This window comes from Malaclemys terrapin, chromosome 20, assembly GCF_027887155.1.
Source record: "Malaclemys terrapin pileata isolate rMalTer1 chromosome 20, rMalTer1.hap1, whole genome shotgun sequence".
In the NCBI taxonomy this organism is placed as follows: Eukaryota; Metazoa; Chordata; order Testudines; family Emydidae; genus Malaclemys; species Malaclemys terrapin.
Window position 1 is genome coordinate 16,728,939 of NC_071524.1, and position 26,746 is coordinate 16,755,684.

At 63.9% G+C, this 26,746-nt stretch overlaps 2 protein-coding genes across 3 annotated transcripts; one reads left to right on the plus strand and one right to left on the minus strand.

The window, feature by feature from the left end:
• Positions 1-1,468: 1,468 nt before the first annotated feature.
• On the plus strand, positions 1,469-15,433 carry RASGRP4 (RAS guanyl releasing protein 4). Of its 2 annotated transcripts, XM_054010233.1 has the most exons (17): positions 1,469-1,674; positions 6,744-6,934; positions 7,240-7,345; positions 7,666-7,728; positions 8,235-8,363; positions 9,283-9,424; positions 9,821-9,994; positions 10,578-10,694; positions 10,979-11,251; positions 11,955-12,035; positions 12,133-12,237; positions 12,978-13,087; positions 13,254-13,398; positions 13,736-13,772; positions 14,091-14,225; positions 14,637-14,845; positions 15,045-15,433. In XM_054010233.1, exons 1-17 carry the CDS (start codon positions 1,652-1,654, stop codon positions 15,243-15,245), a joined length of 2,241 nt encoding a protein of 746 aa, XP_053866208.1. In that variant the 5' UTR covers positions 1,469-1,651; the 3' UTR covers positions 15,246-15,433. The 2 variants fall into 2 exon arrangements, with proteins under 2 accessions (XP_053866208.1, XP_053866209.1); XM_054010234.1 differs by lacking the exon at positions 6,744-6,934 and having other exon boundaries at positions 1,640-1,674.
• Positions 15,434-16,845: 1,412 nt separating this feature from the next.
• FAM98C (family with sequence similarity 98 member C) lies at positions 16,846-26,308 on the minus strand. Its single transcript, XM_054010270.1, is given in 9 exon segments — positions 16,846-16,989; positions 16,991-17,074; positions 17,383-17,550; positions 18,603-18,719; positions 19,185-19,268; positions 19,657-19,841; positions 20,255-20,389; positions 22,920-23,065; positions 26,186-26,308. Coding segments are annotated over 9 exon segments (990 nt in total). The 5' UTR covers positions 26,206-26,308; the 3' UTR covers positions 16,846-16,938.
• Between the last annotated feature and the right edge of the window lie 438 nt (positions 26,309-26,746).

Below are 26,746 nucleotides of genomic sequence, written 5' to 3' on the forward strand. Positions count from 1 at the left end.
TATCTATCTATCTATCTATCTATCTATCTATCTCTCCCCGTACACCCCCTCTATCTATCTATCCGCATAGACCTCATCTGTCTAATCTATCTATTTACTGATTGATCAATCGATCGCTCTCAGGCACCCCCTAACCCCCCGCAGGGCCCCAGGGGAATGGTCGCTCTCGCTCACTACGGCGTTTTTATATATTCTTCCTTCCTTCCTTCCTCCCTTAGTTAAAAAAAAGCCCCTTTTTTTTCACTTCTGCAGACGCAGCACCCGAGCTCCCACAAGTGGGGCTGGATCTCACCCGGGCCCAGACCGGAGTCCTCCAAGGACTGGGAATAGGGTGGGGGTTCAGTAGGGGGCATGCTCCCTCCACAGTCAGTGCTGACCCCAAAGCCCTGCGACAATGCTAGGGGTGCTGCACTGCAGGGTGTAGGGTGAGGGGGGTCAGCAGGGGACGCTCTTCAACTCTCAATCAGATGGGGGGGGGTTTCATCGTCTCCTCTAAGCTGTTGTGCAGCGTTGCTGTGAGCTGTTAAACTGCTGTGATGCCTCACCCCAGAGATGGCTGCACCTCTGTCCTGGGTGAGGGATCTCTGTATAAACAGCTCCCTCCCCGTGCCCCAGAAGTGGCTGCATTTGAGTGATATTTATGAATAGTTTATAATGAGCGTTTGGCTCCTTTATGCTGAAAGACACTAGCTGATCATCTTCCTAGTCATTATTATTATTCTCTTATTATCCCCAAAGTGCTAAAGTAAAAAAAGCCGCTCCTAGACTCAGCCCCCGTTAGGCTCAGCTGACAAAGGCTGGTTTTAGATCAGCAAGCCAGTGTTACTGAAATATGTTTAGTACTGATTAGCCAACAGCCCTGGACACCCGTTTGGAAAAGTTTACTGAAGACACTACTTGCTAAAAACTACTGGGAATTGTCAGCGACTCCTGGAGAGCCCGGATTCCTGGGTTCTGTTCCCAGCTCTCAGAGGGGAGGGAGGTCTCGTGGTTAGAGCGGGGAGGGGAGTGGGGTTTAGTTATCAAACCTGGTGACTGAGAGTCAGGACTCATGGGTTCCGGGTAGGGTATGGGGTCTAGTGGTTAGAGCAGGTGACGGGGAGTCAGGGCTCCTGGGTCCTGTTCCCAGCTTAGGGAGGGGAGTGGGGTCTAGTGGTTAGAGCAGGTGATGGGGAGTCAGGACTCCTGGGTCCTGTTCCCAGCTCGGGGAGGGGAGTGGTGTCTAGTGGTTAGAGCAGGCGACAGGGCGTCAGGACTCCTGGGTTCTCTTCCTGGATTTGGAAGGGGAGCATGATTGGGTGGTTAAAGGGGGAAAGAGAGGCAGGACTCCTGGGTTCTTTCCCCTGTTGTGGCGCTCTGTCTCTCACACACAGCCCACTGTCCTGACATCACACATATAAGCCAGTTCCTTTTTTTATCACCCATCAGCACAAATGTTACCAGTTCCTTTTGACTCAGCCCGGCCACAGTACAGGTCCCGCCCCGGGGCCCGCAGCCGAGAGCCTGTTCATGAGTTTTCTTTTCTTTCTCTCGTGCACAAGGACGCAAATGACCGTGGGGAAGGCAAGCCCGCGGGCCGAGCAGCTGCATGTCGTGGGAGTGAGGTGGGGGAGTGTTCACACACCCAAGCTAACCCCAGCTTAGATCGGCCATGAACAGGAGAGAGAGCAAGAGGTAAGCGAGAGGCCGAGCTGGCTCTTGTCATCGCTGGGGCTTTCCTTGTGGCCCCGGGCGGCCGTTTCAGTCTGCGTGGCTTCTCCTTTTCAGTCGTTTCAGTAGCAATTCCCCCCCCACCCCCTCAAAACATCGGCTTTTCACTTCCCGAGATGGCGCTGCCAATGGCTGGCCGCGTCCACAGCCAGCGGGCGGCGAACGTCGCGCCTGGGCCCGGGCAGGAATGCAGCCAGCTCTGGGGTAGGGCACGGGGAAGGCTCTGCCAGGGGCCCAGGAGGGCCAGCACTCATCGGCTCGGGGCTCAGCTGGCCCGTCGCAGGAGGGCTGGTGAGAAGAGAGGGAGCAGCCTGACGCTTGGCCGACCAAGCCACTCCCTTCGTAAGGATCTCGGCACCTGCGGGGCCGGGGCCGTGGGCGTTGCTCAGGGAGGTTACAGTTGGCTTATGCCAGAGGACCCGACTTGAGGATGGATTGCAACCAACGTTGCCTATAAGGGAAAGGGGGTCCCATTCCTGGTCCCCGCAGAGCCAGCCAGTCCCCGCCCTGGGGCCAGATCAGAGCCAGTGCCCCCTAGAGGGGAAAGGCCCCGTGCCCCATTCCCTGCCCCCCATGAGCCAGCCAGTCCCCGCCCTGGGGCCAGATCACCAGCGGCCCCTAGAGGGGAAAGGCCCCGTGCCCCATTCCCAGTCCCCCCTGAGCCAGCCAGTCCCCGCCCTGGGGCCAGATCAGAGCCAGCGCCCCCTAGAGGGGAAAGGCCCCGTGCCCCATTCCCTGCCCCCCATGAGCCAGCCGGTCCCGTTCCCCCCCGAATCTTGTTCTTGGCCGTGGATTTAGTTGCCTGTTTCTGAGCACCTCACGGCTTGCAGATTCCTGGGCAATCCTAGATGTAGGGGAAGGGACCTACCCCCTCCCCCCCCCGATTTGCCCAAGCCCAGGGTCTGTGCAGGGTCCTTCCGCAGTAGCTTTTACCCTTAAATAGCCTGATTCCCCCAGGGCGGGGGCGCAGCTGGAGAAAACGTAGAGTCCTCCGGTAAGTCACTGAGTGAGGCGTGAGTGGAGGGAGAACCACCATCGCCAGAGCGTGGCAATGCACGGGTCAGAGAGCTGGGTGCGTGGGTGGGTGCAGCTGTCCCCCAATTCAGTGCGTGGTTGCTTGGGGGCACCGGGCAGACAGTGGATTGGTTGGTTGCAGGGCCGGCTCCAGGCACCAGCCTGGCAAGCAGGTGCTTGGGGCGGCCAATCCGGAGAGGGGCGGCAGGTCCAGCTATTCGGCGGCAATTCGGCGGATGGTCCCTCACTCCGGCTTGGGGCGGCTAAAACCCTGGAGCCAGCCCTGGTTGGTTGCACTGTCTGTAGAGCTCATTGAATGGGCATTGGATTGGCCATGGAGTCGGCTGGCTGGGCCGTGGGACCGGCCGTGGAGTCGGCTGTCTGGGCCGTGGGACCGGCCGTGGAGTCGGCTGGCTGGGCCGTGGGACCGGCCATGGAGTCGGCTGTCTGGGCCGTGAGACCGGCCGTGGAGTCGGCTGTCTGGGCCGTGGGACCGGCCGTGAAGTCGGCTGTCTGGGCCGTGAGACCGGCCGTGGAGTCGGCTGTCTGGGCCGTGGGAGCGGCCGTGGAGTCGGCTGTCTGGGCCGTGGGACCGGCCGTGGAGTCGGCTGTCTGGGCCGTGGGAGCGGCCGTGGAGTCGGCTGGCTGGGCCGTGGGACCGGCCGTGGAGTCGGCTGTCTGGGCCGTGAGACCGGCCGTGGAGTCGGCTGTCTGGGCCGTGGGACCGGCCGTGGAGTCGGCTGTCTGGGCCGTGAGACCGGCCGTGGAGTCGGCTGTCTGGGCCGTGGGACCGGCCGTGGAGTCGGCTGTCTGGGCCGTGAGACCGGCCGTGGAGTCGGCTGTCTGGGCCGTGGGAGCGGCCGTGGAGTCGGCTGTCTGGGCCGTGGGACCGGCCGTGGAGTCGGCTGGCTGGGCCGTGGGAGCGGCCGTGGAGTCGGCTGGCTGGGCCGTGGGACCGGCCGTGGAGTCGGCTGTCTGGGCCGTGGGAGCGGCCGTGGAGTCGGCTGTCTGGGCCGTGAGACTGGCCGTGGAGTCGGCTGTCTGGGCCGTGAGAGCGGCCGTGGAGTCGGCTGTCTGGGCCGTGGGACCGGCCGTGGAGTCGGCTGGCTGGGCCGTGGGACCGGCCGTGGAGTCGGCTGGCTGGGCCGTGGGCGCGGCCGTGGAGTCGGCTGGCTGGGCCGTGGGACCGGCCGTGGAATCGGCTGTCTGGGCCGTGAGACCGGCCGTGGATTCGGCTGGCTGGGCCGTGAGACCGGCCGTGGAGTCGGATGGCTGGGCCGTGGGCGCGGCCGTGGATTCGGCTGGCTGGGCCGTGAGACCGGCCGTGGAGTCGGATGGCTGGGCCGTGGGCGCGGCCGTGGATTCGGCTGGCTGGGCCGTGAGACCGGCCGTGGAGTCGGCTGGCTGGGCCATGGGACCGGCCGTGGAGTCGGCTGTCTGGGCCATGAGACCGGCTGTGGAGTCGGCTGGCTGGGCCGTGGGACCGGCCGTGGAGTCGGCTGGCTGGGCCGTGGGAGCGGCCGTGGAGTCGGCTGTCTGGGCCATGAGACCGGCTGTGGAGTCGGCTGGCTGGGCCGTGGGACCTGCCGTGGAGTCGGCTGTCTGGGCCATGAGACTGGCCGTGGAGTCGGCTGGCTGGGCCGTGGGACCGGCCGTGGAGTCGGCTGTCTGGGCCGTGAGACCGGCCGTGGAGTCGGCTGTCTGGGCCGTCAGACCGGCCGTGGAGTCGGCTGGCTGGGCCGTGAGACCGGCCGTGGAGTCGGCTGTCTGGGCCGTGGGAGCAGCCGTGGAGTCGGCTGTCTGGGCCGTGAGACCGGCCGTGGAGTCGGCTGGCTGGGCCGTGGGAGCGGCCGTGGAGTCGGCTGGCTGGGCCGTGGGACCGGCCGTGGAGTCGGCTGGCTGGGCCGTGGGAGCGGCCGTGGAGTCGGCTGGCTGGGCCGTGAGACCGGCCGTGGAGTCGGCTGGCTGGGCCGGGGGAGCGGCCGTGGAGTCGGCTGTCTGGGCCGTGGGACCGGCCGTGGAGTCGGCTGGCTGGGCCGTGGGAGCGGCCGTGGAGTCGGCTGGCTGGGCCGTGGGACCGGCCGTGGAGTCGGCTGGCTGGGCCGTGGGCCCGGCCGTGGAGTCGGCTGGCTGGGCCATGGGACTGGCTGGCTGACGATCACTGAACTGATGGTAGAAGATGGTGACTGTGAGGGTGACTTAGAACCTCGGCTAGAACCTGGAGAGAGAAAAGGTCCGTTACCTTCCAGCTATTCCATCGTCTGGGGTCTAGGAGGCCTAGAGAGGTCTAGTGGTGAGAGCAGGGGGGCTGGGAGCCAGGACTCCTGGGTTCTATCCCCGGCTCTGGGATGGGAGTGGGGTCTAGTGGCTAGATCAGGGGGGGCTGGGAGCCAGGACTCCTGGGTTCTATCCCCGGCTCTGGGAGGGGAGTGGGGTCCAGTGGTTAGAGCAGGGGCACTGGGCAGGACAGAGAAAAGCCCCCCAAACCACCAGGCAGCGTCAGCCTTCCCCGCAGTGCAGCCCTGTGGCATGGAAGGGGATTGGGCAAGAGGCAATGGCAGGGGGAAGTGAATCGCCCTGGGCACCCTCCAGGTCCTACCCGCTCAGCCAGAGGCCTGCCCACGGGGGGAGGTGGGGGCCCGGCGCTGCGGGCCGTGGCGCAATGCGGCTGCTGGAAATGCAGAAGCAGGGCCGATGGCCCTGCCAGGAAAGGGGCAGGAAGCCACCCAGAGCCTGGCTTTGCGGGTGCGGGAAGGCTGCAGGGCTGCTCCCCGCTCTGGGCGCCCCGAGTTTGGGGCTGAGAGTGACACATGGGGGCTCTGCCCATGTCCAAGAGGGGCGTGGCAAATGCTGAGCCAAACGGTGCCAATGTGGAGCCGAATCTGTAGGATCCACTTGTGAGGTTAACACATAGAAATATGCTTAAAGCAGGGGCTGGGAGCCAGGACTCCTGGGTTCTCTCCCCAGCTCTGGGAGGGAAGTGGGGCCTAGTGGTAGTAAAGAACCCACCACAGCAGTGCCTGTCCGGCCCACACACCTTGTGTCACACGACCTGCACTACCGATTACTCGTTACATTAATGGCAGGTCCCCCTGGCTCTGGCCTGGCAAACCGTCCTCAGCCCACTCCCTGGCATCAGCCGGGCACCCCCACCCTGGCACGAGTCTGGCTCTGTCGCCATGGTTGTCTCTGGACCCTGCCACTTCGAGCCGCGTGCCGGGGCAAACACTGGGCTGCCCAGCTCCCGAATCCCATAGCGGGGTGGGGGGCTCTGGGGGAGACCCAGCCGGCGAGGGGCCTATGTGCTGGGGGCCCTGGGTCTGCCAGGCTGGGGGAAGCCCCTGTGGGGCTGTTCTCCTGCTGCCAACAGAGGCAGCTTCACACTTCCCCTTTCCTGGGCTCAGTTTCCCGTTTTTTGTTTTCTTTTAATGTGGCTTTAGCACTGCAAGGAGCCCAGGAGGGGATCCGGGTCTAATGGGAGCCCGGACTCCTGGTTTCTCTCCCCAGCTCTGGGAGGGCAGTGGGGTTCAGTGGTTAGAGCAGGGGGGGCTGGGAGCCAGGACTCCTGGGTTCTATCCCTGCTCTGGGAGGACAGTGGGGTTCAGTGTTTAGAGCAGGGGGGCTGGGAGCCAGGACTCCTGGGTTCTATCCCCAGCTCTGGGAGGACAGTGGGGTTCAGTGGTTAGAGCAGGGGGGGCTGGGAGCCAGGACTCCTGGGTTCTCTCCTCAGCTCTGGGAGGGGAGTGGGGGCTGGTGGTTAGAGCAGGGGGGGCTGGGAGCCAGGAGTCCTGGGTTCTCTCCCTGGCTCTGGGAGGGCAGTGGGGTTCAGTGGTTAGAGCAGGGGGGCTGGGAGCCAGGACTCCTGGTTTCTATCCCTGCTCTGGGAGGGCAGTGGGGGCTGGTGGTTAGAGCAGGGGGGGCTGGGAGGCAAAAAGTCAGTTAGGTCCCGGGGCCTCAGCGGTCGCAGGACCTGGGCAGCAAGTCAGCCGTGACTCTCGGACTGGCCCCCTCCCTCTCAGGAAGTCGCGGGCGGAATGTCCCGGCCCCGCCAGCCCCGGCCCCGGCAAGATCCGGCAGCGGCAGAACCGGCGTCGAATGACCTGCCCCACCCCCAGGGAGATCAACACGGTCATGGCCAGCCTGGCGCTGGGCGAGCTCACCAAGACCTGCAGCCTGGAGCAGCTCGTCGAGAAATGTCTCAACTCCTTCGGTACGGGGGCTCCCTCCCCCCCGCCGGTGCCCCTCACTCCCGACCCGCAGCCCCTGCTAGCCCAGCCCTGGGCTCCCCCCAGCTCTGCCGGTGCCCCTCACTCCCGACCCGCAGCCCCCTGCCCTGACAGGTACACCCACCCCCCACAGAGGAGAAGGGCTGAGAACTTGTGAGTCCCAATGGGGTGGAATCCAGCTGCCCCATCCCATGTGGCAAATGTCCCCCCTGCCCCCATTAATGTTCCTCAAAGCCCCTTTGCCTCCCCCCCCGTGCCATTAACCCTTCCCCTGCCGTTGCCTCCCCAGACCGGGACGGGAGCCTGTGCCGTAGCGACTACATGGTGAACATGACCCTGACCGTGCACAGCTGGGTGGTGCCCTCGGCTGACCTCGCCCGCTGCCTCCTGGTGTTATATCCTCCCCGTGCAGCCCGGCACCCCCCGCCCCGAGGCCCCCAGGCCAGGCCGGGAGCCCCCTCAGTGCAGCGGGCGGGAGGAGGGGCTGGTCAGACTGGGGCAGGGATGGGCCCCTGGGTGCTCAGCAGCGCCCCCCGCTGGCTGGGCTGGAGCTACACTGATGGTGGCGGGGGGGGACATGGGAGGGACGGGTGACCCCCAGCAGGGGGCGCTGTGTGGAGCACAGCAAGCCGGGGGCGGGGGCGGGGCGCTCTCAGGACTCCTGGGTTCTATTCCCGGGGACTCCAAGGGGGATGGAGCCTTAACTCAGAGCCACCTACCGGGAGGCGTCTGGGGAGGATCAGATGGAAAGACGCCAACGGATCTGCAACTTTGTCAGGTGAGAGCCCCCCGTGCCCTCCCATCCCTCCACTACTCCCCCTGCACCCCCCATCACTCCCCTGCCCCCCACTGCTCCCCCGTACCCCGATCCCCCATCGCTCCCCTGCCCCCACTGCTCCCCACCCCCGCACTGCTCCCCCACCCTGCACCCCCCATCACTCCCCTGCCCCCCACTGCTCCCCCATACCCCTATCCCCCATCGCTCCCCTGCCCCCACTGCTCCCCACCCCCGCACTGCTCCCCCACCCTGCACCCCCATCACTCTCCTGCCCCGCACTGCTCCCCCTGTGCCCCCACCCCTGCATCCCCCATCACTCCCCTCGCAATTCCACTGCCCCCGTACCCCCACCCACCAACATTCCCCATCCCTCCAATGCACCCCGTTCCTGCAGTGCTCCCCCTTCTCCCCCAACGTTCCCTGCCTCACCCTGGGAGCGCCGGGGGGGCGGGGGCACGGCCTGCAGCCGATGCCCTAACCCTGCCCCGCATTTCCTGCCCCCCCAGGTACTGGATCACGCATCACCCCGAGGCCTTTCGCCTGGAGCCCCAGCTGGAGGAGGCCATGGGCGAGCTCTGGCAGGCCGTGCAGGCCGAGGGCCATGGGCAGTGCCAGCCAGCGGACACGACCCACGTGTAAGGACAGACCCTGCCCGGCCACCCCTGCTCCCTGCCTCCCCTTCCCCTGCATCCCTGCCCTCCCCATGGGGCGTGTGCCCAGGCATCTGGAGATGGTAGGATTGCATAGGTAGGTGGAGCTGGGCACAGGAGGATGTAGGGTGACCAGATGTCACGATTTCATAGGGATAGTCCCGCTTTTTGGGTCTTTTTCTTATATAGGTTCCTATTACCCCCCACCCCCATCCCGATTTTTCACATTTGCTGTCTGATCACCCTAGGTGGATGTGTTTGTGCACATGGGGGGCGTGCCTGGGTGCGCACAGGTGCCTGGGGTGTGCACAGGTGAGTGTATGTGTGCATGGGGTATGGGTGTGCATGGGCACATGGGGATCTGTGCACCCGTGTACAGGGCATGCACGAGTGTGTTTGTGCATGGGGTGTGGGTGTGCATGGGCACATAGGGATGTGTGCACCGGAGTGTGGTGTGTGCACAGGTGAGTGTATTTGTGCATGGCATGTGGGTGTGCATGGGCACATGGGGATGTGTGCACCGGTGTGTGTGGTGTGCACAGGTGAGTGTATTTGTGCATGGCGTGTGGGTGTGCATGGGCACATGGGGATGTGTGCACCGGTGTGTGTGGTGTGCACAGGTGAGTGTATTTGTGCATGGGGTGTGGGTGTGCATGGGCACATGGTATGGTGTGCACCGGTGTGTGGGGCGTGCACAAGTGAGTGTGTTTGCTCATGGGGTGTGGGTGCGCATGGGCACATGGCATGGTGTGCACCGGTGTGTGGGGCGTGCACAAGTGAGTGTGTTTGCTCACAGGGTGTGGGTGCGCATGGGCACATGGCATGGTGTGCACCGGTGTGTGGGGCGTGCACAGACAGGGGGCGATTGTGCAGGCACCAATGCCCCTCCCGCCTTCCCCCGCAGCTGGACCCGCAAGGTCAGCTACCAGAGCAGCCCCAGCTGCAACAAGAAGCGGAAAGTATCTCTGCTCTTCGACCACCTGGACGCGGCAGAGCTGGCCGAGCACCTCAGCTACCTGGAGTTCAAAGCCTTCTGCCGCATCTCGGTGAGCGCTCTCCGCCCCGGCCCTGCGCCTCGCCTGCCTCCTGCCACCCCCCCATCCCCTGCAGCCCCCTCCTCTTTGGGGCGAATGGCTGTACCGAGCGGCAATCGCGCTAAACTCGCGCTGGAGGCATTTAGCAGCGCTGGAAAGAGGAAGGGAGTCAGGAGAGATCCCACCGCTGACACCAGCCCCTGGGCCTTGGCCACCTCTGCCTTCCCAGGTCTGAGTGTAGTGTAGATCCCACCTCTCCCACCGGCCCCTGGAGAGCAGCTCAGTGGATCCCACCGCTGACACCAGCCCCTGGGCCTTGGCCAGCTCTGGGTCCCCGGGTCTGAGAGTGGCTCAGTGGAATGGCTGCCTTGATTGCTGAGTTCCCCTCTGTCTCTCCCCACTGGGCAGTACATGGATTACAGGAGCTACGTGCTGCATGGCTCCGTGCGGGAAAACCTGGCCCTGGAACGCTCCGTGGCCCTTTGCAACAGCATCTCCCAGTGGGTGCAGGTCATGATCCTCAACCGGCCCACGCCGCAGCAGCGAGCCGAGGTCTTCACCAAATTCATCCGCGTCACACAGGTGAGGGTGCCCTCCTGCTAGCTGTCACCAGGGATGGGGGCTGAAGGGGGAACCGTGGGGAAGGGGGAAGCAGGTCCAGGAGAGGTGGGGGAATCGGGGCGTGCCAGGGGATTCCGTGAGCCCTCACATGTGAACGTGTGCGCGTGCATGCAGGGGCGTGTGTGTGAATGCACAGAGGTGTGTGTGACAGTGCAGGTGTGTGTGCATGCGTGTGTGCATGAAAGCATGTGTGTGGGTGTGCATGTGGGTGTGCATGTGTGTGTGTAGACAAGTGTGTGCATGCACAAGTGTGTGTGAGAGGGCATGAGAGGGTGCATGCAGGAAAGTACAGGTGTGTGCACATCTATAAGTGTGTGTGACAGCGCACGGGCATGAGTGTGCAGGTGTATGTGCGTGAAAATATCCATGTGTGTGTGCAAGGGAGTACATGTGCATGAGCACGTGTGCGTGCAAGTGTGCACATGTGACACAGCAGGGGCCTGGGTAGTTGGAGCCGGGGGGCGGGGGGGCGGCCCTGAGCCTGACGGGGGGGACGGACACTGGGCCAGATGCCTGACACCTCCCCCAACTCTCTCCCCAACAGAAGCTTCGCCAGCTGCAGAACTTCAACACGCTGATGGCGGTGGTGGGCGGCCTCTGCCACAGCGCCATCTCCCGCCTCAAGGATACCCACGCCCTGCTGCTGCACGAGGCCACCAAGGTGGGCCCCGGCTGCCCCGCGCACCCACAATCCCCCGGGGGTGCCCCGGGGCTGCCCGGCTTCACAGGCCCCCCTACAACTGGCCGTGGGCTAGCGAGGGGCTCTGTGTGTGGGGGGGTGTCTCCAAGCTGCCCCCACCAGACCATCGCTCGCCCCCTAGGGCCACCCCCCCCCCATTGGGCTCCCCCCTGCCCTAGCCAGGGGCCTCCGCAGAGCTGGGGATGGGGGCCGGGTGCCTGATCTCTGACCCTCTGGCCTCTCCCCCGCCCCGCCCCGCCCCCCAGACGCTGGCGGAGATGACCGAGCTGCTCTCCTCCTGCTGCAACTACAGCGCCTACCGGCGGGCCTACAGCGAGTGCACCGGGTTCAAGATCCCCATCGTGGGGGTGCACCTCAAGGACCTGGTGTCCCTGCACGAGGCCCTGCCCGACCGCCTGGGGGGACAGCTGAACCTCAGCAAGCTACAGGGCCTCTACCAGCAAGCGCAGGAGCTGCAAGCGCTGCAGCAGGCCACGCCGCCCTTCGCCGCCAACAAGGACCTGGTGCACCTGCTCACGGTGAGCACAGCAGGCGTGCGAGAGAGCGGGGTTCCTCGTGCAAGAGGATAGGCTCAGGTGTGCAGGGTGGGGGTGGTGGGGTGTGCAGGAGACTGGGGGGGTGAGGTGTGGAAGTGGGTGGGGCTGGGTGTGCGAGGAGGGTGGTGCGAGATGTGTGACAGGCCAGGATTTAGTGTGCAAGCAGCTGGGGCTGGGTGTGCAATGGGCAGAAGCGTGCGAGGGTGGGTGTGCAAGATGGGGCAGGGCAGGTGTTCAAGGGGGGTGCAGGCGCAAGGGGAGTCAGGAGGGGGTGGGACTCGGGGGAATGCCCCACATCTCTCCTGCATCCACCCTCGGCCCAGCCTGCCAGCCATCTTCCCGCCCCCCACCCCGCCCTGCAGGGAGCAGCGGGTCAGGTGCACTGGGGCACCGGCCAGCTTCCACCACCGCCCGTGCAAACTGGGCGGTGGTGCAAATGCACATACACACAGTGCCCAGTGAGCTGAGTGTGGCGGCACACACAGACCTGCCAGCAGGGAACAGTGGTGCAATTGCACAACTACCACCCCCGTGCCATCGCACGCCTGCACCCCGTGCAAATGGCTCGGCCCCTGGCCAGCAGGGGGCAGTGATCCCAGCCCAGCACGTGACCCCCTCCCCAGTAGGTATGAGAAGGTCATTCCCAGGGGGACCCTCTAACCCCATTCTCTACCCCTCCCCCCAGCTCTCCCTCGACCTGTACTACACGGACGATGAAATCTACGAGCTCTCGTACGCTCGGGAACCCCGCTGCCCCAAGTCCCTGGTAAGATGGGGGGGGAGCTGAACTGGGACCCCCCCAACTCTCCTCTCCCTGGTTCGAGGCACTCATGTCTGACCCTCTTCCTTCTGCCCTCCCGCAGCCGGCCACCCCCTTCAAGCCCCCCGTGGTGGTGGAGTGGGCGCCGGGCGTGGCCCCCAAACCGGACCGGTTCACCATCAGCAAACACGTCCAGCAGATGGTGGAGGTGAGCCAGGCCCCCGCCCCTCAGCACAGCCCCCTGGGCCTCGGGCAGCGTAACACGGCCGGTAGCTACCTACCCCCAAGCCGGCACAGGGCAGCTACCCCCGGCTAAGGCCCCAGCTGGGTGTGGGGTGCATTTGCCATGTGTGTTGGACAGGTGTGCAGTTGCCAGGGGGCATCACGGTGTGCAGTTACCGGGGTGTGCGTGACGGTGTGTAGTTGCCGGGGGGCATGTCATGGTGTGCATCACACCCATTCCCCACCCAGGGCAGGAGCAAAGGCATCAGTTGTCTCTAGCCAGCCCCACCACTTCCCAGGGCCCAGCCCCCGCGTAGGGGGCTAGGCAGTTGATGCCACCCCAAGGCCTGGACGGGGCAGGACTCAAACCGGGGACCTTCAGGGGAGCAGCTCCCCTGGCTGGCTGCAGCAATGAGGCTGTTATCCCTTTATATGGACCAGTCACTGCCCTGGCACGGCCACCTGCAGCCTCAGGGGAGGGGGTGCACTCGGGACTATATAGGATTCGGCCTGCCCCCAGCAGGCAAAGTGGGGGGTATCTGTCCATTTGATGCCAAGATTCAAAGCAATTCCCCCCAGCCGTATCTCCCCCGGACGGGCTGACAGATCAGAAGGGGGTGTCACCCTAGATCAAGGGGGGGGCTCCCAGTGGGTATTGGGGGCAGGCCTAGGGGCGGGCTTATGCTGTGCTGCTGCTAGTTAATGCTTCTCCCCCCTCCCCCCCAGTCTGTATTTAAGAATTACGACCATGACCAGCGCGGCTGCATCTCCCCTGAGGACTTTGAAAAGATTGTGGCCAGTTTCCCCTTCTCCTTCTACGGCCTGGGGAAAGACCGGTGAGTGTGTGCCGGCGGTAGGCTGGGAGCCAGGACGCCTGGGTTCTATCCCCAGCTCTGTCGCTCCCTGGCTCTGTGCCTCAGTTTCCCCCTGCAAGGCCCCTTTGTCAGTATCATCCCCCATTTCGGAGGCAGCCCCCTCACTGTCCTGTTCCCGTCCTGGCAGCGAGGGGCCCTACAGCCGCCAGGAGATCACCGACTACTTCATGCGGGCCTGCGCCGTCTTCTCCAAGCTGGGTCTTGGCTTCCTGCACGACTTCCAGGAGGCCACCTTCAAGAAACCCACCTTCTGCCACAGCTGCAACGGCTTCGTAAGTGACCCTGCCCCCAGCAGCCGGGATGGGGTGCCCCAAATTTCAGGCCTGCCGGAGACCCTGCCCCCCAGCAGCTGGGATGGGGTGCCCCAAATCACAGGCCCGCCAGAGACCCTGCCCCACACCGCCCCCAGCAACCAGGACAGGGGTGCCCCAAATCCCAGGCCTGTCAGAGACCCTGCCCCACAGCACCCTCAGCAGCCAGTACAGGGGTGCCCCAAATCCCAGCAATCCCCCCCCCCACTGCAAAATCCCCTCCCCCCCTCTACAGGGACAATGCAACCCCCCCTCCAAAAGGCCACAGCTAACAGGCTCTGCTCTCTCTCTCCTCTAGCTCTGGGGTGTCTCCAAGCAGGGGTACAGATGTCGGGGTAAGTGCAGCCCTGATGGGGTGACATATGTGGGGAGAACGTTGGTGACAGGGCTAGGGAGGGGCAAAGGGCCATGGGACTAAGCAACCCCCGTGGCGGAGCGTGCATGCCCGTCCCCTACTGAGCGCTGCCCCCTGCTGGCTGGAGATAGAACTGCACAGCTGTGTGTCCTGAGCCCTGCACTGCTCACCCCGGAGAGGGATTCTCCTGGCACTGCAGGGGGTGGGAGGGCTGGGTTCCCCCTAGAAGGGGGGGAGTAATGCCAAGCCCCCCAGCTTACCTCATATGTCATCTCCCCCCCACACACACACACCCCAGACTGTGGCATGAGCTGCCACAAGCAATGCAAGGACCTGGTGGAGCTGGAGTGCAAGAAGAGGTTCCACGCCAGAGCCCCAGAGGGGGGCACGCACCGTGCAGCCACGCCGGCCGCCACGCAGCACCCCAGCTCAGGTACCGCGGGGGGGTGGGTGCGGGATCTTCATGCTATCCCCTCCCCTCCTCCCAACAATGGAACAGTCCATCCCCCCTGCCCTCACCAGGTCAGTGGAACAAGCCGTGGGCCTCCCCTCTTCCCCCCAAGGCAGTGGACTGGCCCGTGGCATGATCCATTTTAAATGGCCACAAGCATGGTACCACCCCCCGCCCTTTTACTGGTTCAGTGAAACACTCCGTACTGTCACCCCCGCCCCACTTCCAGACAGTGGCACAGTCCATGGCCATTTAAAGGGCCCCCCCGCCACCTGCTCTCCCCCGTGGCAGGGTCAGTGGAACGCCCCATTGCTGTCCACATCTCCCCCCACCCCAGGCAGTGGCACAGCTCGTGGCCAGCCCCATTTAAAGGGCCCCCTCTCCCCATGGCAGGGTCAGAGGAAGAGGCCTTCCCCTTTCCCCCGGTGGGCGAGCAGGCAGTGGTGCTGGCGGGGGTACCAGCCAGCCGGCGGCGGACCCGGGACGCCTGGACACAGACGGACGGCACCAGCCCCACGGCGGAGGGCCACGAGCCCCACGGCGGGGCGGGCGGCTGCAGCAGGGACCAGAAGCTCCTGGAGCAGTTGCGGGAGCTGGAGAAGGTGAGACCCCAAAACAGGGGTACGATGGGGGGGGGTGGAGGAGGGTTGGAGACCACCCCTGCCCCCCCCAGTGGCTGGGCATGCAAATTGGGCCACCCACGGGTGGAGTTGGCTGGGGGCTTCCCTTGCACAGCTCTGCAGGGTCCCTGCTCTCGCCCCCCCACTCACCCCCCTGGGGCTCTGCTCCCCCCCACTGCAGGAGCGGAACCAGCTGCTGCTGGAGAACCTCGGGCTCCACTGCCGCAACGCCCAGCTGGAGGCGGAGAACGGGCGGCTGCTGACGGGCGAGGCCGAGGGGCGCCGGGGCAAGGCGGAGGAGGGGGGGCACGGCCAGGCCTCGCTCACCCTGCTCCTGGAAGGGATGGACTCCCTGCACCTGCAGCGCGACTCCAAGGCATAAACCGGCTGGACTCGCCGCTCGCCCGCCCCCTCCGGATCCCAGAGCGCCCGCGTTGCCCGGCACCGCCAAGGGACTCCAAGCCGGCGGTGCCATCCCACGCCCTCAGGCCCCAGCAAGCCAGGCTGGGCACCACGGATCCCAGACTGTACCTGGGCACGGCCCCAATAAAGGGAATGCATCTTTGTCGAGCCGGGCCTGGGCTAGGCCCACAGCTGCCCCCTCTCTGCTCCATGCCACCGCGTTGCGGGGCGCCTGTCGACCGCTCCGCCACTGGCCTTGCCTCAGTTTCCCCTTTTGGCCTTTGTTAGGCTGTGAAGATAATTATGGAGATGGGGGCGGGGTACGGGCGAGCGCGTCCATCAGCATCGCCCAGGGTAACAAACGGGCATGACGGGGGGCTCCCCAAACAACCCCCCGAAACTCAGAGCCCTGAACGCCAGGGTTCGGGTCACTTGCTGCCAATGCAGTCACTGCCCATCGGCCGGGGGGAGAGGTGAACGGGGCCCGGGGCCCACCCCCCTGCACTTAGGGGCCGGGGTGAGGCCAGCTCAGAGCTTCAGCCCAGCTCCTCCACCCTGACCCACCCTCTCCACGGACCTGTTCCCCTCCCAGGACTGGGCATCAGCAGAGCTGTGGGGGGAGGGGAGCGCAGCACTGCAGGATCGGGGCCCCGGGAGAATATCACGTGGCCCCTCTATGGTTGGCCCAAACCCGCCTCATGCTCCCCGGCTGCAGACAACCCCCAGCCCCCTCCCCGCCCACCGGCGCTTCTGCTGCACAGCCCTTGGCTTCGACACTTTAATCCCCTTGGAAGGGCCCTTCGATCACGGTACAAACCGACCCCTGGATGGAGCCCAGAGCCTGAAATTTACAACATAGATCAACCTGCCAGCCCCCCGCAGAGCCCCTGAACGCAGCCCGCCGGGGTCCCCAGGGCAGGACCCTCCCCCTCCGCACCAGCAAGGCAACCGCCTCGTGCCTCAGTTTACAAAGGACAATCAACAAGCCACGCACAGCCCCCGCCCCGCAGCCTCTTCTAACACAATCCACTCCAAATTCCGCTTGCCAAAGCAAAAGCTGCAGCACCCCCTGCTGGGGGATGTGTTAAGTGCAACATGGTACACTCCATACACTTCCCTTCCCAGAACCCAGGAGTCCTGGCTCCCAGCCCCCTGCTCTAACCACCAGACCCCACTCCTCTTCCCCCCCCCCCGCCCAGAACTGGGGATAGAACCCAGGAGACCTGGCTCCAGCCCCCCCCCACTCCCCTCCCAGAGCTGGGACCAGAACCCAGGCGTCCTGACCTCTGATCAGTAGCTGCTATCACCCCCTGGCTCAGGGCCGGCTCCAGGGTTTTTGCCGCCCCAAGCGGCGAAAAAAAAAAAAAAAAAGCCGCGATTGGCAGCAATTCGGCGGTAGGTCCTTCCCTCCCTCCGAGGGACAGGGACCCTCCGCCGAATCGCCCGACATGCCGCCCCTTCCCCTTGGCCGCCCCAAGCACCTGCTTGCTCAGCTGTGCCTGGAGCCGGCCCTGCCCTGGCTGTAGGGGGCCGCAGCCCCTCTGAGCCCCAGCTCCCCTCCACCGCCCACTCTGCATAGTTGGGCTCTGAGGCCTTGAGTCTTTGCCCCCCAGATGCTCTGCCTGCTCCCCCTGCAGTGTAGGGGGGAGCTCCCGGCAGAGATGGAGCAGGCTTCATTTCTTCTTCTTGCCCCGTCGGCCCCAGCGCTGCTGGCCTCCCCCCCCCCTCGCGCCTCTTCTCCCAGGTGGGCATGGGGGGCTCGATCTCATTGGGGCGGCCCCCTCGGTCTGGGACGCCGCCCATCAACACCTGTCAGGGGGATGGGGAGGGGGGGGAAACAGGAGCAGAGGTAAAAGGCAAGAGAGACACCCAGTCCCCCGTACTCCGCCCACCCCAAAAGGGAGCTAACGGGGGGTGGGAAGGGCCCAGCACCCGGCCCTGCCGGATCTGTGGTCCTGGTGTGATGCAAGAGGAGGGGGTCTCATGCCCCGGCAGTAAGGGGGGGGGGGAGGAGAAGCCCCCCCCCCACTCTGCAGGCTGCTCTGCATGGGGGAGGGGCTTTGTGGCCGGACCCAGCAGCGTGTTAGTCTCCCCCCTGGCCTGGGCGCTGCCCGTACCTTGTTGATGGCACAGCTGGTCCGGTGGCGGCAGCGCCCACTGCTGGTGCTGACGATGCGCGAGGCGTCCGCGCGGGTGGCCAGCAGCCGGGCCAGGGTGACGCCGGAGGCGACCGACTCTGCCTGCCGCAGTGGGGAGACGGCAGCCAGCAGCGCGGAGCCCTGGGCCTGTGGGAGAAAAATCACTCCCTGTTAGCTGGCGTCGGCCCCGGCCCAGGGTCCCTGGGACCCAGCCCCTCCTCAGCATCACCAGCTCCAGACAGGAGCCGGCGCCCCCTAGAGGGGAAAGGCCCCATGATCCATCCCCCCCCACCCCCCAGCCAGCCAGTCCCTGCCCTGGGGTAGGGTTGCCAGGTACTGGGTTTAAAAGTCCGGTCAGCGGCACAGAGGGGCTAAGGCAGGCTGCCTGCCTGCCCGGGCTCTGTGTGGCTCCCAGAAGCAGCGGCACGTCTCCCCTCCGGCTCCTATGCACGGGGGCAGCCAGGGGACTCTGCACACTGCCCCCACCTCAAGTGCCGGCTCTGCAGCTCCCATTGGCTGGGAACCATGGCCAATGGGAGCTGTGGGGCAGCACCTGCAGACGGGGCAGTGTGCGGAGCCCCCTGGCCGCGCCTCTGCGTAGGAGCTGGAGGGGGGATGTGCCGCTGCTTCTGGGAGCTGCATGAGGTAAGCTCTACACGGAGCCTGCACCCCAAACCCCCTCCCGAACCCTAACCCCCTGCCCTGATCCCCCTCCCACTCGCCAAACCCCTCAAGCCCAGTCTGGAGCCCCCTCCTGCACCCCAAACCCCTCATTTCTGGCCCCACCCCAGAACCCACACCCTCAGCCTGGGTGACCTCCTCCCACACCCCAACCCCCTGCCTCAGCCCGGAGCCCCCTCCACCCCCCTGCCCGGAACCCTCTCCTGCACCCCACATCCCTCATTTCTGGCCCCACCCCAGAACCCACACCCCCAGCCCGTACCCCCTCCCACACCCCAACCCCTTGAGCCAGCCTGGTGAAAATGAGGGAGGGAGAAGGATGGAGTGAGCGGGGGCGGGGCCTCAGAGAAGGGGCGGGGCAGGGGTGTTCAGTTTTGTGGAAGTAGAAAGTTGGCAAATTTACCCTGGACCCAGATTGGAGCCGGCGCCCCCTAGAGGGGAAAGGCCCCGTGTCCCATTCCTTGGCACCAGCCAGGCCTCTCCCCTCACTGGAATTCCCCCAGCCCCCGAGCCCTCACCTTCGCCCTCTCGGACCAGTGGAAGGACTGCAGGGTGACGTTGAAGCGCGTGATCATCATGCGCTTGCGGCATTCGTACTCGGCACATAGGGCTTGCCGGATCCCCTCCAGCGCCTCCTAGCCGGGAGGGATAGAGAGCGACGCTCAGACACAGGCCGCCAGAAAGCCACGCCCCACCCCAGCCCCGCTGCACTGGCCCCTTCAAGGGGAGAAACTGAGGCACGGGGAGGGGTGCTACCTGTCCCAAGCCAAAGAGGGAGGCGGGGGCGGGGAACCCAGGAATCCTGACTCCCAGTCCCCCTCCCCATCCCACACATGACCCCACTCCCCTGCCAGGAATCGAACCCAGGTCTGTTAAGGTCTCTATGCAATGGGGCTGTGCAGGGTGGTTCGGCACTGGGAATCTCTGGCAGGAACAGGGTGGGTCAGGCACCAGAATTCAATCAGGGGCCTAACTCTCTTTGGCTGCTTTTGAACCCTGCAGCCCAGGCCGGGACCCAGGCCCGGCCCTGACCTAGGAACAGAGCCACAGGTTCTGCGCTGCGCCCCCCTGACCCGGCCTGGCCCCCCCCCCCCCCATACCCACTGCCGAGCCGTCAGCGGCGCCCTCAGCAGCGGTGCCATCTCCTGGTGGCCGGCAGGCAGCGCGGACAGGGCCTCCGCTACCTAGGAGGGAGAGCACAAGTTCAGCGGGGAGACGTGGCGCGGACACCATGGCTAGGGAAGGACGACGCCTGCCGGGCGGCTCCCCGCACCACGGGGGCCCAGCAGCCCGAGACACCACCAAGGGCTTGTTGGCCTGCAGCTGGGGTGCCCTGTTTATTCATTGTCCGGCACTGGCGCCTTGGAGCTGCAGCCAAGCTCCTACCCTGAGGACGGAGCGGGTCTGGCACCCCCTAGAGGGGACAGGCCCCGTGCCCCATCCTCTGCCCCCCTGAGCCAGCCGGTCCCCCGCCATGGTGCCGGATCGGGGCTGGCGCCCCCCAGAGGGGAACGGCCCCGTGCCCCAGGCTCCCAGAAGCTCCCCCGACAATCGGCGCCTCTGACTCCTCACCTTGGATTTTATGTCCTCCAGGAGCTGGGGGATGGGGCAGGTCGGGGCCGGCTCCGGCCTGCCCAGCATCTGGTTGATAAGCCGCAACTCCTGCCGGGCAGTGCCGGCCCCCGCTCCCTGCCGCGGCGAAGGGGGGCGTTTCCGGCTCAGGAGCCGGGCGGCCTGCAGCTCCGAGCTCAGGAAGTCTTGGGAGAGAACATGGGGTGAGAGACACACTGGCTCTTCTGGCTGCGGCTGGTGGGGGCGCTCTGGGCACCAGGGCCAGCCCGGCCCAGGGTGTCAGACATGGGCCAGCCCTCTGGAGACGGGATCTTTATCTAGTCCGGACTCCTGCGTTCTAGTCTCCTCTCCACTCCCCTCCCAGAGCTGGGATAGAACCCAGGAGTCCTGGATACCCCCTCCCCCGACTCCAATCCCCTGGGAGAATCGGGAATAGGACCCAGGAGTCCTAGCTACCCCCTCTCCTCCAACCACTAGACCCCACTCCTCTAGGAGAGTTGGGAATAGGACCCAGGAGTCCTGGCTCCCAGCCCTGCCGTTCAGAGGCCCCACAGGCTGCTCCGTCTGAGTAGCGAGGGCCTTTCCCGCCATCACCTACACAGCAGCTGGAGGCAGAGGTGGGCGCTACCCAGGCGGGCAGTCACGTCCCCCGTGGTGAGCGCGGCGTAGGGGCAGTGCAGCTCCTGCAGCAGCCCGCTCAACTCAATCTGGAAGGTCTCGGCATCTTCGGGGCCTGCACCGGAACAGGAGAGACCGATGAATCCCTGGGCCCCGACGCGCTGCCCCCCTGCCCGGCCAACACCCCACTCCTGGAGCCACCTTTGGAGTCCTGGAGCCGTCCTTTGTAGGTGACAAATCTGAGGAATTGTCACAGATTGAAGTGTCGTTTGAGGAGGTTTTGGAATTAATTGATAAACTTAACAGTAACAAGTCACCGGGACCGGATGGCATTCACCCAAGAGTTCTGAAAGGACTATCAACTAGGGTTTGTAACCTGTCCTTTAAATCGGCTTCTGTACCCACGGACTGGAAGATAGCGAATGTAATGCCAATATTTAAAAAGGGCCCTGGAGGTGATCCCAGCAATTACAGACCGGTAAGTCCAACCGGGCAAATTAGTCAAAATAATAGTAAAGAATAAAATTGTCAGACACATAGAAGAACATAAATTGTTAGGCAATAGTCAACATGGTTTCTGGAAAGGGAAAATGTGTCTTACTAATCTATTAGAGTTCTTTGAAGGGGTCAACAAACATGTGGCCAAGGGGGATCCAGTGGACATAGTGTACTTAGATTTCCAGAAAGCCTTTGAAAAGGTCCCTCACCAAAGGCTCTTACGTAAATTAAGTTGTCATGGATAAGAGGGAAGGTCCTTTCATGGATTGAGAACTGGTTAAAAGACAGGGAACAAAGTGCAGGAATAAATGGTAAATTTTCAGACTGGAGAGGGGTAACTAGTGGTGTTCCCCAAAGGTCAGTCCTAGGACCAATCCTATTCAACTTATTCATAAATGATCTGGAGAAAGGGGTAAACAGTGAAGTGGCAAAGTTTGCAGATGATACTAAACTGCTCAAGATAGTTAAGACCAAAGCTGACTGTGACAAACTTCAAAAAGATCTCACAAAACTAAGTGACTGGGCAACAAAATGGCAAATGAAATTTAATGTGGATAAATGTGAAGTAATGCACATTGGGAAAAATAACCCCAACTATACATACAATATGGTGGGGGCTAATTTAGCTACAACAAGTCAGGAAAAAGATCTTGGAGTCATTGTGGATAGTTCTCTGAAGACGTCCACGCAGTGTTCAGCGGTGGTCAAAAAAGCAAACAGGATGTTAGGAATCATTAAAAAAGGGATAGAGAATAAGATGGAGAATATTTTATTGCCCTTCTATAAATCCATGGTACGCCCACATCTTGAATACTGTGTACAGATGTGGTCTCCTCATCTCAAAAAAGATATACTGGCACTAGAAAAGGTTCAGAGAAGGGAAACTAAAATGATTTGGGGTTTGGAAGGGTCCCATATGAGGAGAGATTAATAAACTTGGAAAAGAGGAGACTAAGGGGGGGATATGATAGAGGTATATAAAATCATGAGTGATGTGGAGAAAGTGAATAAGGAAAAGTTATTTACTTGTTCCCATAATATAAGAACTAGGGGCCACCAAATGAAATTAATGGGCAGCAGGTTTAAAACAAATAAAATAAAAGGAAGTTCTTCTTCACACAGCGCACAGTCAACCTGTGGAACTCCTTGCCTGAGGAGGTTGTGAAGGCTGGGACTATAACAGCGTTAAAAAGAGAACTAGATAAATTCATGGAGGTTAAGTCCATTAATGGCTATTAGCCAGGATGGGTAAGGAATGGTGACCCTAGCCTCTGTCTGTCAGAGGGTGGAGATGGATGGCAGGAGAGAGATCACTTGATCATTGCCTGTTAGGTTCACTCCCTCTGGGGCACCTGGCATTGGCCACTGTCGGTAGACAGGATAGTGGGCTAGATGGACCTTTGGTCTGACCCAGTACGGCCGTTCTTATGTTCATAACCCCGGCCTCCTCGGGAGGGAACGCCCCAGGGCAGGGGGTGGGGAATGGGGCATAGGGCCTTTCCCCTAGGGGGCACTGGCTCCCATCCAGCCCCAGGGCAGGGGACTGGCTGGCTTGGGGGGCGGGGGGGGGAGAAAAGAGAGAATGGGATTACTCTTGTAATAAATCGTTGGATCACTAACTGGGGCATATCTGCCTCCATGACATCCTGCTGCAGCCAGTTCCGCAGGTTGACTTCTCTCTCTCTCTCTCTCCGGCAGATCTGTGACCCCCATAAGCATAGCATCTGAGCACCCCACAGTATATGTATTCTCACAACCCCGCTAGGGGGCAGGGCAGAGCTATTATCCCTATTGCACAGATGGGGAAACCGAGGCACATAGAGACTAGGTGACTTGGCCAAGGTCACACAGGGAGTCTGTGGCAGGGTGGTGAACCAATCCCAGGTCTCTGACCACTGGGCTACACTTCCTGCCCAGGGAGTAATTACGCTGCCGGTATGATTAATTATTGAGTGACAACGAACCCAGAGGACCCATCTGGGAGTGGAGCTCCCCTGTCACTCCGGGGTTGGTGTTAGGCATGTTACCTGTATCACAGCATCACCAGGGCCCATGGAGGAAAGCTCCCGTGTTCCACTCCCCATCCCCAACCAGTCAGTCCCCTCCCTTCTCAGTCAGTCCCCTCTCTTACCCTGTGGGTAACTCACCGCTGGTGGGACTGATGTCCTCCTCCAGGGGGCAGAGGGTTCGGAGCTCCGCCACCAGCTGGGCACAGAGCGCGGTGAACTCGGGGCTCTGCACCCCGGCCTCGGCCAAGCGCAGAAAGTTCTCCTCGGAGAGCGGCCCCAGGGACCTGGGCACACGGGGCAGGGGTCAGTGCACCACAGCCTCCCCCACAGACCTGGCAGCCCAGCCCGGATCTGGCCAACAGCTCCCCCTGCCAGTGTGCCAGACACGCCACCCCCAACTCTTCCCCAAAGTTGCACCTATTCCCCGCACTGCACCCACCTCCCTGTTCATCCTGGAACATTTAGCTTTCCCTGCTCCCCACCATTCATCCCCCAGCACCCCAGAGACTTGGCACCCATTCCTTCCTCCCACACACCCCCAGAGCCTCTGCACCCCCTGCTTCCCTGCCCCCTCAGAGCCTCGGCACCCACCCCCTCCTCCCATGCACCCCCAGAGCCTCTGCACTTCCCACACCCACTGCTTCCCTTCCCCCTACTCCCACACACCCCAAGAACCTCTGCACCCCCCACACCCACTGCTTCCCTTCCCCCTGCTCCCACACCCCCCCAGAACCTCTGCACCCCCCACACCCACTGCTTCCCTTCCCCCTGCTCCCACACCCCCCCAGAGCCTCTGCACCCCCCACACCCACAGCTTCCCTGCCCCCTGCTCCCACCCCCCTAGAACCTCTGCACCCCCCACACCCACTGCTTTCCTTCCCCCTGTTCCCATACACCCCCAGAGCCTCTGCACCCCCCACACCCACTGCTTCCCTTCCCCCCGTTCCCACACCCCCCCAGAGCCTCTGCAACCCCCACACCCACAGCTTCCCTGCCCCCTGCTCCCACCCCCCCAGAGCCTCTGCACCCCCCACACCCACTGCTTCCCTTCTCCCACACCCCCCCAGAACCTCTGCACCCCCCACACCCACAGCTTCCCTTCCCCCTGTTCCCACACCCCCCCAGAGCCTCTGCAGCCCCCACACCCACTGCTTCCCTTCCCCCTGCTCCCACCCCCCCAGAACCTCTGCACCCCCCACACCCACAGCTTCCCTTCCCCCTGTTCCCACCCCCCCCGAGAGCCTCTGCACCCCCCACTCCCACTGCTTCCCTTCCCCCTTCTCCCATGCACCCCCAGAGCCTCTGCACCCCCACACCCACTGCTTCCCTTCCCCCTTCTCCCACACCCCCCCAGAGCCTCTGCACCCCCCACACTCACTGCTTCCCTTCCCCCTGTTCCCACACCCCCCCAGAGCCTCTGCAGCCCCCACACCCACTGCTTCCCTTCCCCCTGCTCCCACCCCCCCAGAACCTCTGCACCCCCCACACCCACAGCTTCCCTTCCCCCTGTTCCCACACCCCCCGAGAGCCTCTGCACCCCCCACACCCACTGCTTCCCTTCCCCGTTCCCATGCACCCCCAGAGCCTCTGCACCCCCCACACCCACTGCTTCCCTTCCCCGTTCCCACACCCCCAAAACCTCTGCACCCCCCACACCCACAGCTTCCCTTCCCCCTGTTCCCATGCACCCCCCACACCCACTGCTTCCCTTCCCCCTGTTCCCATGCACCCCCCACACCCACTGCTTCCCTTCCCCCTGTTCCCACACCCCCAGAATCTCTGCACCCCCCACACCCACAGCTTCCCTTCCCCCTTCTCCCACACCCCCCCAGAGCCTCTGCAGCCCCCACACCCACTGCTTCCCTTCCCCCTCCTCCCACGCACCCCCAGAGCCTCTGCACCCCCCACACCCACAGCTTCCCTTCCCCCTTCTCCCATACACCCCCAGAACCTCTGCACCCCCCACACCCACAGCTTCCCTTCCCCCTTCTCCCACACCCCCCCAGAACCTCTGCACCCTCCACACCCACTGCTTCCCTTCCCCCTGTTCCCACACCCCCCCAGAGCCTCTGCACCCCCCACACCCACTGCTTCCCTTCCCCCTTCTCCCACACCCCCCCAGAACCTCTGCACCCCCCACACCCACTGCTTCCCTTCCCCCTTCTCCCACACCCCCCCAGAGCCTCTGCACCCCCCACACCCACTGCTTCCCTTCCCCCTTCTCCCATAAACCCCCAGAACCTCTGCACCCCCCACACCCACAGCTTCCCTTCCCCCTGTTCCCATGCACCCCCAGAGCCTCTGCACCCCCCACACCCACAGCTTCCCTTCCCCCTGCTCCCACACCCCCCCAGAGCCTCTGCACCCCCCACACCCACAGTTTCCCTTCCCCCTGCTCCCACACCCCCCCAGAGCCTCTGCACCCCCCACACCCACAGCTTCCCTTCCCCCTCCTCCCATGCACCCCCAGAGCCTCTGCACCCCCACACCCACAGCTTCCCTTCCCCCTCCTCCCATGCACCCCCAGAGCCTCTGCACCCCCCACACCCACAGCTTCCCTTCCCCCTCCTCCCACGCACCCCCAGAACCTCTGCACCCCCCATACCCACAGCTTCCCTTCCCCCTCCTCCCATGCACCCCCAGAGCCTCTGCACCCCCCACACCCACAGCTTCCCTTCCCCCTCCTCCCATGCACCCCCCACACCCACTGCTTCCCTGCCCCCTGCTCCCACACCCCCAGAACCTCTGCACCCCCCACACCCACTGCTTCCCTTCCCCCTGCTCCCACACCCCCCCAGAGCCTCTGCACCCCCCACACCCACAGCTTCCCTTCCCCCTCCTCCCATGCACCCCCAGACCCTCTGCACCCCCCACACCCACAGCTTCCCTTCCCCCTCCTCCCATGCACCCCCAGAGCCTCTGCACCCCCCACACCCACAGCTTCCCTTCCCCCTGTTCCCACACCCCCCCAGAGCCTCTGCAGCCCCCACACCCACAGCTTCCCTTCCCCCTTCTCCCACGCACCCCCAGAACCTCTGCACCCCCCACACCCACTGCTTCCCTTCCCCCTTCTCCCACACCCCCCCAGAACCTCTGCACCCCCCACACCCACTGCTTCCCTTCCCCCTGCTCCCACACCCCCCCAGAGCCTCTGCACCCCCCACACCCACAGCTTCCCTTCCCCCTGCTCCCACACCCCCCCAAACCTCTGCACCCCCCACACCCACTGCTTCCCTTCCCCCTCCTCCCACACCCCCCCAGAGCCTCTGCACCCCCCACACCCACAGCTTCCCTTCCCCCTGTTCCCACAGCCCAGCCCCCCAACTATGTCCCCTCTACACCCCTTCTCCCACAGCCTCCGCTACTGCTGCCCCGCTCCCGTGCACCCCCCGTGTCCCCCCTACCCGGCCGCCCTGCGCTCCATGGCCCGGGCCCCGCCCGGCTCAGGCCCCAAGTTTAAAGTCCCCAGCAGGGCGCAGACCGGCCACGCACGGGCCCCGCCCGCTCCGAACCCCGATTGGCTTAGGGGACGGAATGGGCGGGGCTCGGGAGGCTAAGAAGCTGATTGGCTGAAGCTAGAATAACGCCTCCCAGCCAATGAGAGCCTCCCCTTTCGCTATCCCCCGCCCCCCAGCCAATTAGAGCCTCCCCTTTCGCTATCCCCCGCCCCCCAACCAATGAGAGCCTCCCTTTTCACTGTCACCCGCCTCCCAGCCAATCTCCCACCACTCAGCAAGCCACAGCCTCCCCGCCACTGTCACCCATTGCCCAGCCAATTAGAGCCCCCTCTTCCCATAGAACCTGCCTCCCAGCCAATCAGAGCCTCTTTCCCCCATATAACCAGCCTCCCAGCCAATTAGAGACCCCTCTTCCCATAGAACCTGCCTCCCAGCCAATCAGAGCCTCTTTCCCCCATATAACCAGCCTCCCAGCCAATTAGAGACCCCTCTTCCCATAGAACCTGC